This window comes from Lates calcarifer, linkage group LG23, assembly GCF_001640805.2.
Source record: "Lates calcarifer isolate ASB-BC8 linkage group LG23, TLL_Latcal_v3, whole genome shotgun sequence".
In the NCBI taxonomy this organism is placed as follows: domain Eukaryota; kingdom Metazoa; phylum Chordata; class Actinopteri; family Centropomidae; genus Lates; species Lates calcarifer.
In genome coordinates this window covers 4,812,127-4,823,055 of record NC_066855.1, presented here as the reverse complement: position 1 = coordinate 4,823,055, position 10,929 = coordinate 4,812,127, and the positions used below count along the sequence as shown (strand labels likewise).

At 41.5% G+C, this 10,929-nt stretch overlaps 1 protein-coding gene across 1 annotated transcript in view; it reads right to left on the bottom strand.

Annotated features, from left to right (window-relative positions):
- Positions 1 to 437: 437 nt before the first annotated feature.
- Positions 438 to 10,929, bottom strand: part of faap100 (FA core complex associated protein 100) — a 78,314-nt gene continuing 67,822 nt past the window's right edge. The window contains exon 7 of the mRNA XM_051066279.1: positions 438 to 589. Coding sequence (XP_050922236.1) covers positions 515 to 589 — 75 coding nt within the window. The 3' untranslated portion in view covers positions 438 to 514. The remainder of the gene's footprint in view (positions 590 to 10,929) is intronic.

Here is a 10,929-nt window from a genome sequence, read left to right as displayed (position 1 = left end):
TATACATTACTTTTATATAGCATATTACTTCTATTATAACACTTACTGACCACTGAATATAAACAGTTTAATGTCAGTGCTCTGTGTTGGACAGTTGATGTAAAGTTGTTTGTGAATTACCTGAAGGCCTCTGTCCTGGTCTCAAAGAATTTCCTCATTGCACGACAGCTCTCTGTGATCGTGGACTGCGTCTCTGTGATCGCGGACAATGTCTCTGAGATTATGGACAAAGTCTCTGTGATCACGGACGATGTCTTTGTGATTGTGGACGATGCCTCTGAGATCATAGACGGTGTCTCTGTGAACATCAACAATGTCTCCATGATCGCGGGCAGTGCCGTCAAATCGGTGACCCCCGTCTCCGCCGATTCTATCGCAAGGTCTCTACGAAGCATGGGACAATGTCTCTGATCATGGACAACGTCTCTCTCATCTTTGACAAGGTCTCTGCAATCATTGACAACGTCTCTGATCGTGGACGATGTCTCCCTCATCCTCAACAATGTCTCTCCGATCATGGACCATGTCTCTGCGATCGTGGACGATGTCTCTGCAATTGTGGACGATGTTGTGGATGAAATAGTGACACCTGGAGGAAATCAAAGAGAAACATACAAAGGAAAATGATCAATACACTACTACCTATTCCTCATCAACATTTTAACCATGAAAACAGAGATAAATATTTAACATTACAGCTGAATCAGATCATTCTCCAAATATGGAGTGTCTCAGAAAATGGGCTGTTCACTGTCACATATGACAAGAAAAAGCATCACATTTTCAAGAATAAATGACGACAAATATTTGGGAATAATTTGCTAACATAATTATCATAAATCTTAAATTTCTATATCAATTGTCAACTAATCACTGGAGGAATCTTGAATATTACTGTGAACTGCATAATAAAGACTTTCACTTAAGTAATTCAATACCAAACTCATTAAATATCAACTCATATACTGTAACCTATTCTTTTTTTAACTTGTGGAGGAGCACAGAGTTAAAATCTAGTTTTCAAGTTTGTATTTAACACAAAACTGAGCTCGATAAAGTCTCATGTCACCACAAACAAATCTAAACAATAATATATATCTAGCAGGGGATCAATGGATGGCTATGGACAGATTACTACCACAAAGACACACAAAACGACACACGCAAAGAGGCAACAAAAAAAAAAAGATCACAGTGAAATCCTTAACTGCCACAGTTAAACTCAAAATGGCCACAAAGAGAGGTTAATTCACCTGGAACAGCCACATAACCACAAAGACCCAATATGATTCAAAACAACCACAAAGAAGGTGACCATAAGTAGATGTAAAACAGCCAGCTAGAGACGCAAAACTATGCAATACCCCCACAAATAGCCACAAAATGATCACGTGTACATGGTAATCCGTCAAACTGACTTAAAATGATCAAGATGGAACACAGCATTATAAAGAAGCAGTAAAATCCCTGCAGAGTAAATAGATGCAAACGGAGATGTAAACAGACTCACGCGATTAAAACGACTGAAAATGGAATTTAAAAATAGTAATACTAATGCTAACGCTCGATGCTAACGCTAACGCTAACCGATAACGTCAATGCTAACGCTAGTCGCTAACTATTTCCCCTACCTTTGCGGCGCAGGTGTGTTCAGCATCCAGTCTCACTCGCGATCGACAAAAAAAGCAGCTCCAGAGTTTGTTTTAGCGTCTAGACCTCTCCGGTAACGGCGTTTTCTCACAGTACTAGCAAACGGAGGCAGCGGTTCAAACATGGTTTAAATCTCTTTTACACTTCCGTTCCTCCACCTCTTTGCGCTCCACCCAGAAGGTCGTAGCCAATGATCAGACACGTCGAGACCAATGACGATATACGTCAGCTCTGGCAGAAAAACGTTGATTGGCCGACCCATCCTGGTCTGCCTAGCAACCGCCTCTGATTGGTCTTAAAATTAATCCTCCAATAAAGACGGAGAGAAGGGTTAGATGTATTATAATATCTGGCGTATAGCCATGCGGCAGAGACATCATGAGTGCACAAAATATGAAGGTGAAACTCTTAGCTTCTTATATGAAAATAAGCTTAGGATGCATTTTTCTTTTTCCACGTTCTCTTCCCATTCACAACTGACAACCAGAGCCCTACTCTCACCAGTCTGGATTTACCTGTACACATGAGATTTGCAAATTTACCCCCTATGTCTGTGTTTCCTGCACAAAACGCAGACATGGGGGGTAAATTCCTAATATTACTGATTTGCTGAAGGCTTCCTCCTTCCAAATGGCTCTCCATGCTGAGCAGCTGGATGAGCTTCCTGTGTTTCACCCAAAATTCAATTAAAGCTCTCAATCACAAATGTCAATCCCGATGAGGAAAAATAAAAGAAAAGCATGGAAAATATTATCTGATGACCTTCGGGTTTGATGAAAAATGGAAGGTAGAAGGTACAGTTACAGATTCATAAGCGGTTAAGAACATGAACGACCTCTGCAATTATTACAAATTACAGCAGCAGCCCAGGTTGTACCAGCCCCATTTGAGCAGGGCTAATGTCAAGACATAGTAACCATGGTGATAAATGACAGAAAATGAACTAATAATTTAGAGAATGATTGGTAAACATCACAGCAATTTCTCCACTGAAAGAAACTTCAATAGACCCGTTTCACATCTTCAAAACACACAGTGATGATGTGAAATTATGTTAAGACACACAAAGAGGAAATGGTGATATAGTACAGACAACTGCCGTCATACAGTGTCGACTCCATGTTCTCTGTCAAAACTTCTCAGCCGTTTGTCCCTTAAGCTAAAAAAGCTGCTGTGCCCGGTCTGTATGACTGACAGTTCATCAACTGACAGCGATCCCGGGAGATTAAGACGCCACGCTTAGTGAGCAGAGCTGAACCAACACAACAGGAATGTACAGTGCAAAATCAATGGAACAGTTAAGCTTTCTATATATCAGACAACAGAAATTAAGACAGGGGCGTGGGGAAATCCTGGTTATATGTTGGTCTTTTGTTACCCGCACTGACTCAGCAAAGAGAGTGTGTGTGTGTTTGCATGAGAAAGGGAATCAGAGGAAGAGGCAGGGGGGATTATGTGTGGATTATATGCAGTGTGTATGAGTGTGTGAGGGAGCTGTTTGGAGAATTTGTGGCCGTGTTCCTGTGGTAGTGAAAGCGTAGGATAGGTGTGTGAGTGAGGCGGCAGGTTTAGGATAGAGAATCGTGTGTATAATTCCTGTGTGTGTGTGTGTGTGTGTGTATGCCCCTGGCAGCTGTTTGCCATGCCCAGAGTGGTCTTGGCAGTATTTCTTTACTGTAACTGCTCCCACATGTTGGCACAGCCTGCCACAGCAAGGGCACTCTCCTCAGGTGCCAGGGGTGTGTGTGTGTGTTTGTATGCATGTGTGTGTGTGTGTGTGAGAGAGAGAGACTATTTTAGTGTCTGTTTTTGAGTTAATGAGCGGGTGGTTGTACATTCGTATGCGTATCTGGTTAAGTAAAGGTCTGTACAAGTGTGTGCATGTGTGTGTATATGTGTCTTCCAAAAGGTTGTGAGTGGGCTGTGGTGGTGTCAACTAATAACTTAATCAAGAAAACACTAATTTAATCTTATCTGCTTTATTTCAAACACTGTGGACCACACGGTGTAAAAGACAAGAGTAAAAGACAAAATAAGAGAAGAGGAAGAAGAGACAGAAAAAGAGGGAAGTGTGTGTGTGTGTGTGTGTGTGTGTGTGTGTGTGTGTGTGTGTGTGTGTGTGGCCTAACCACAGACAAATTACTCTCCTCTCTGGAGGTAGGTGCAGAACAAAGAAAACACAATCAATTACAAGCGAGAACCAAAGGAAGAACAAAATATGTCACTAGTGTGATTCCTGTCTGTACATTTTCTTCTGTCTGTTTATCTACATATACATGTGTGTGTGTATTGGTGAGCATGTATATAGTAGTGCAGCCTCCTGAGTGTGCATTCATGTCACGTTTTTGTTGGCTTAAAGAAAGTGTTTCATCTATAATCGTCCCTTCATCTTCCACGGAGCTGTGTGTTTGAGTGTGTGTATGTGTGCTTCTGCATAATGCGTCTTTTGGTTCTATAAGTTTGTGTGTCTGTTCAAGTATGCATCCGTGTGTGTTGCCTAAAAACACACATCAGAGGCCTTAGTCATGGGCTTCGTCTATCTGTATATGTGTGTATATACGTGTGTGTGTGTGTGTGTGTGTGTGTGTGTGTTAGTGAGTGTGTGCTGATGGCTCTTCACTCTTTCATCTCATCAAGCGTTCATCACTCTGTCCTTCATCAATCACACCATCCGGCAGATCACTCATCAACCGAGGGTCCTGCTTTTAAATGATAAGATCTCTCTGTCCGTCCGCAGCTGTCTGTACATGCACACACACACACACACACACACACACACACACACAATGACGTGGGATATGATCATAGCGAGTTTCGAAGGTATTCTTGCTAACACAGTGGGAGGCCTCCTGCGTAGCACCTGCACATTATTCCCCCTCTTCATAACACACACCCTCCAGCTCACTGTTGGTCGCCGGTTCACACACACATAAAATGTACACACACACACACACATACACACACAGTTTCCATGGTGATGGATAGGCAGCCATGCAGAATGAGTGCATAGTCCCTTGGGACATCTCCTTTGTCCATCTTTCCATCGCTCCCCTTTAGTGATGACAAGATGTCTCCTCTCTGTCTCTCTCTCCCCTCGGCCTCTGTTCATTATGCATAATGCATGTGTTTCAATTCATAAGCTAAATTTCATCTGGCCCATCCTGTGTGTTGCAGCACAGGCAGTCTTTGTTCCCAAACTCTTTCCTCCAGATTTGCCCACTGTTATTGCTCCAAACTCTAGTTTCAACAAATCCAACAGAGATTTTAATCCCAGTTGAGCTGGCTTGTCCTGTAACCTCGACGGTGTCGCAATAAATGCTGCTTGACGCAGTCTGAGTGGCAGCTCCTCATTATGACAGAATAAGTGTGGTATGGATGGTAGAGGGGAAAGAGGGAGGGAGCGAACAGATTGGTTGTTCTGCCAGAGATTGTGAAAGGAGGCCATGACGCTAGAGATGATCCCTTCATTTCCTGTGAGTCATCACTGGTAGGCATGTTGGGACTTTGCTGGGCAGAGGAACTGTCCTCACAACAACTTCAACCTGGACAACAGCTATAATCCTCAGTGTCCTCTTCTGGAGGGGTTTGGCCATGTGACCTCAATCAAGTGTCCTTTGAAAGAGAAGCAACCAGTGGTGTATTTCTATCTGGATAGTGCAGGGTTTTACAGACATCTCTTTTCAAAATGGCGTCGTACAGGTTGCTACTCAGCCCTCCTGATTGCCCCACACTGGTATCAAAGCTGTTTTGACATCTAGATAATCCAGGAAGCCCCTCAGTTACATTGTAACAGTGGGCACCAGCTGGTCTTTTTAGACCAGCTATAAGCATGAGGAATAGCCACAACAAAGTGGGCAGCCTTGACAGTCCTGATACCTGTGACTGCTCCAGTCTGCTTCATGAGTGGAAGACCTTGAGAACAAGTGTTAGTGAATGCTGGCTCATCCTGTCCATAAGTTGTACTTTGGGTAAAATGAATGTTGGGCCTGGATGGATGATTATAGCGTTGAGATCCTGCCTTTAACTTGATTAATCAAATATAAATGTTCCTTTCAAACAGGGTGATGTGGTTTGGAGGGCTGATACATCATATTACTGCCTGGCTCATGGGAATACTGCTTCATTTATGGTGGACACTTTGTTGATTTGTTCTTTCTTCCTTAGCGTGCCCTACAGGGAATCACCTTTGACGACATGGTTGAAAATAAAACCACACAACAAATTATCACATTATATAGCATATACTGTGAGTCTGTAGGACTGGAGCATACTGTTTTTGTTTGCTTGTTTGTTTGAGGACAAAACAAGTCCACCAACCTAAATCACCATATAGGTTGTTTGTCCCTACGTCCTGAAATAGCAAACCTCTGGTGGCAGTCACACCTGGACCTGCTGTGGATTTTTCCATTTTCAAGATCTATATGTTTTGTTTTCTTGTAAAAACTGACTGAATCTAGTGTTGTAATTTATTCTGACTCAACTAAGCTGATCTATAGCCCTGCCAAACAGAATATAATAACCTCTGAAATAGAGAGACACGTTTGGTGAAACAGTGCAAAAAACACAATCAGTGAAAAACACAGTTATTTCCATGCTGAGGCAAAAGGAGCAGCATCATTAAATGTGCAAATGAATCAGTGTTGCTTTGCCGATAAATTAGTCTCCTTTTATCCTGAGACATTTGAAACCACAGAGGCACTGCATGCTTCTTACACATTTGAGTTAGTTGAGCTTGACTCACACAATGGTGATTTTATTACTCCAGGATGTTTCACATCCTTGGGATATATCTCACATATATTTTTGACATTTTTTTCACAACTTAGCAAGTTGGAGAAAATGGCACCGCTCTGTATTATATCAGCTGAATAACAAATGATATATAACTGGTAAATTATATAAAAGCTAGATTAGACAATCATGTTCTTCACTGTGAAACTGTAATCATTAACAAACTGACAGCAATGAAATGAGTCATTACATCTTTCCATCATTTTGTAAACATCACATACTCATAAAGCCATTTATTGCTGATGCTTATTTCATCATGCCTTCAATCAATCATTCATCACTCCTGTCATTATCACGCTTGCATCACACCTCCTCATACTACACACCTCCACCTGATGATGGCACCAACTGAAAAGTAGGGATCACCAAAGCTATTACAATTAATCCCTTGGGCAGCGTCAGTGATAATTCATCTGAGTCATTTCACTTAAAACCCCAAACGTTAACCTTGTGGTTGCACAAGAGGAAATGTCAAGGAATTACGACAGTCATTAGGATACATCCTTCAATAACCATGAACACCTGTACTACACATTCCTCAGAGACGTCCAGATATTTCACTGTAAACGTGAAAAAATTCCCCTATCATTGTCTTGTGTCATGTTGGCAAGGCAGGCAAAGGAAAAAAAAAAAAACAAGAAAATAAATAAATCTCATCCTGGGGAAAACCAGGAGTTTATTCTATGTGATACGCAGCTAAACGCTGTACCACCACTTAAAAAAAAAAAAACTCCTGGATTTCCATATACCTGCTTTAAGTGTCCGAGGATACGTATCAACATAGCTTTGTGGCAGGATTTTCACACAAACAAGCTGAATTGGTAACCTGGGAAACCGAACTGGGAGAAAACAAACCACCACCAATCACAGTGAGCACCAGTCAATCAAAGGTATCAAGTGCTTAATGTTATTATATGTGGCTGCAGCTGTGTGTAGCTTATAATTTGCATTGAGATCAAGTTGAAATGAAAACAAGTATGTCTTTATATTACATAAAAACATATAATCAGGTGCAAGAAGAGACTGAAATCTCTGGAACTGGAGAGTGCAGAAAAAGAGCCTGATGACGTTGCCATTAGCCTTACATCTGGTAAGTGGAAAAACTCACAGATTTACATTAGCTGCTTAACTAGTGTATATCAGTGTAACAGCATGAGATGTGAAATAAATGTATCCAGTCATATTTGTTGCCGTATGTCTAGTGTGTGTCTTAAATGAGCCAGCTTAGTGAGTTAGTTCTGACCACAGCATCTGTCCAGCTAACCATGCTAGTGCAGTACATCAACCTGAGCTAAGTTAGTGAATGTACCACTGGGGGAAACACTGAACATTTGACCTGTTGATGCCACAAGATGAAAAGTCAGTGGGTCAACAAAGTCAGCAGGATTCATCCTCTGCGGACAACAAATGTCTGTACAAAATTTCCTGACAATCCTTTCAATAGCTGTTGAGACATCTGGACTAAAATGACTGACATTTCCAAGAGGTATGCCACCAGCATGGCTAAAACATTTCCTTGTTTCGATTCTTAGAAAAAGCAAAATATCCCCTATCTTTCAAATCATCCACCAGTAAACCAGCTGGCTGTTTCCATCAAGCTTCTGTTTTCGTTGCTCAATCACCCCCACAAAATGCAACAACACAAAATGTTGTAAGACTCGTTCACAATTGTCATGTTGAGATTGGAACGGAACAAGGACTCAGAGAGGGAATGTGCAGTGAAATGGAAAGGTTGTGCCAATGTTGGCTGTAACACGCTGCAGAAATGAAGTCAGCTCTTCCAACATGGTTCACTGGACTGAACCGGATGTTTGTAGAGAATGAGGAGATGATACAAATGTGATGTGGAAGGTGAAAGGCAAGAGGAGCAGAGGGGTATAGGTGAGGAGCTGATGAGCTCCTAAAAGAGATCCTGCACAGATGAGACAGTTGGACATGACCTACATTACCTTGAGTGTATTGGAGAAGTAGAAAGTAGCACATGAAACTCCCTCGTCTGGGAATTTCATCATGAAGTGTCTCTGCGATTGTGCAAACGACACCATCTGTCTCCCTCTTTCAGTCTTTTTGCTGTGTCATTGGTTGTGTATAAATTACAACAGAACCTGAACTCTTGCCTTGATCTCACAAGTTGCACACAAAATTTCAGCAAGTGCCGTTTGGGGGCCTGTGTCACCAGCATGAGGGTTTTAACAGGCTCAGTTTGGCTCACTCTCCCCTACAGGGAAATGTTGAAAATCTAATTACAGATGGAAGATGTTCGATGTAATCGGGGGGAAATGTTAAGAAAACATCATCCCGACCTTACCACATGCCCTACACCCAGTGACTGTCCACCCATACCACAGGATCCCCAATAAATAATAATAATACTACAACTCCACATTTTGCTTGTATTGTATATGTATGTGAGCACGTATATCTGTGTGTGACCCTCGCCCCGTCCTTTGGCACGTGGAACATTTTGCTCTGCTGTTTTACAAGCCAGGCGTTAAGCTGTCCATCAAATCCCAGGAAAATACCCTGCACCCCCCCCCAGCTATCGCACACACATGCACGTGCACAGACACACACATCAACTCCCCAGAAACCACAGTCGCAGTAGCGGTAGCTGCTCCTCTGCCAAGCTCTTAAACACACTGAAACCAAACCCCTCCGCTTCTTTACAGCCTCTCTTATACATGAGCCTTCTCTTTTTACATCTCTCCCTCTCGTCCGTCCTCCCTTCTACCCATCATTCATCTCTCTCCATATCGCTCCTTAAATATCCTTTCTGCTTAGATACAGGCCATGTTATAAGGCCAGCAACTGCTGACTAGATGGACCATGATACAGTCTCATCTGGCCTCACCACCTTAGATTGGCTTGTTGGGAGATATGCTTGTAAATGTAAAATACAGCTTGACATGGACCATGGCTCTGCATTACTGCTGCTTTTTACAGTCAAAAGAGAGGGTGCAAAGGTTGCATGTGCATGTGTGTGTTTCTCTTTTATTATAGGTAAGCCAATATATCAAGCTCATTTTCTTTATTAAATACTGAATATTATATACTATATACAGTATATACATACATACACAGCTGAGCCTTTTTGTTCATGTTGTGCAGACATTTCTTTCTAGGTGTCTCTGTCCCAAGATGACTTATCTGAAAAGAAAGCCCTTATTTTCTTTGTCATTTTTACTCTTTTTTAAATCAAACATTTGTGCATTTTGCCTTTAATTTATATTCTACAGTAAAGAGGAAGACAGGAAGTGTGGGCACAGATAATGTGGAGATGACACGCAGCATGTCCCCAGTCTGATTTAAATTGGGAACATTGTGGTTTATGTTTTATGTGCTGCTCCTAAGCTACCATGGTCCTCAGAATAAACATATTTTTGAGAGACTGCTCATCAGAAGGGATGAATCTTCAGTCCTCTCTATTATGATATTTTAACAAAAATTACACATTGCTACCATACTTTCGCATAATATGTACAAACCTCTGATTTTCAAAACCTTATGCAGATGCTTCAGTTCCAGTGTCAGCTGTCACTTTGTTTTCCAAACATACGGGTAGAACAAATTCGAACACGTAATTTAATCAAACAAGTTTGAACCAAATCTAAGTAGCTAACCTTACTGACAGACAGTTGCATTTCTTTCATCTGAGTGTTACTTTAATCCATGATTTTTCCATCAGTGGTGTTGAATACAAAATGTTTCCATGCATTAGGCTACTTCTCAAATGGTGTGGTGTCATTACACCATCATCAGTGTGTGCCGCTAGTTTTCGCCATTTTGCGTTAGCCAAAGGAAAAACAATTGAGTGCACGGCTGGAGAGCAGTAGTTTGAATTATGAATTTAAAAAAATATGCAACATGTTTTCATGGCAAAACTTTGCATCCTTCCTGTGAGATGGCATTTTATAGCTTATTTGTTCAGCAGTGAATTTATTTATTTAATTTATAAATACTAATATTGACTATAGCAGCAGTTTCAGAATAAAAATCATTATTGGTCTTAACCTTCAAAACTCTGTTAAACCCCTGGTATATCTATACATCTGTGTGCATGAGAGAGAGTATACCTGGGGAGAAAACACTGCAGAGAACCTTTGACAAATAAAAGGTGGGAGACAAAGGGGAGAACTAAAAGGAGGAAAAGCATCACAGGGACCATGATGGAGAGAAAACATCAATACTGTGCGCATTTAGAGGAAGTGAGTGAGAAAAGGAGAGAAAGACTGAGCCATGGGAGAGAGGCAGGGAGCTCCGCTGAGAGAGAGAAAGAGGCTTGAGAATCAAGAGGGGAAGTCTAAATGAGATTATCTGAAAGAAGTCGAAGACAATGAGAGAAGCATTCAGAGAAATAGACAAAGGGAAGAGTAGAAGGCTTTCTACAAACTGAGCAGGAGGAAAAATCCAGCCTTGTCAGTGCCATGAATTCTGCTCAACCAGATCTTCAGTTCTGCTTTCAGTGGGACATAAAGATCTCTAGTTTCC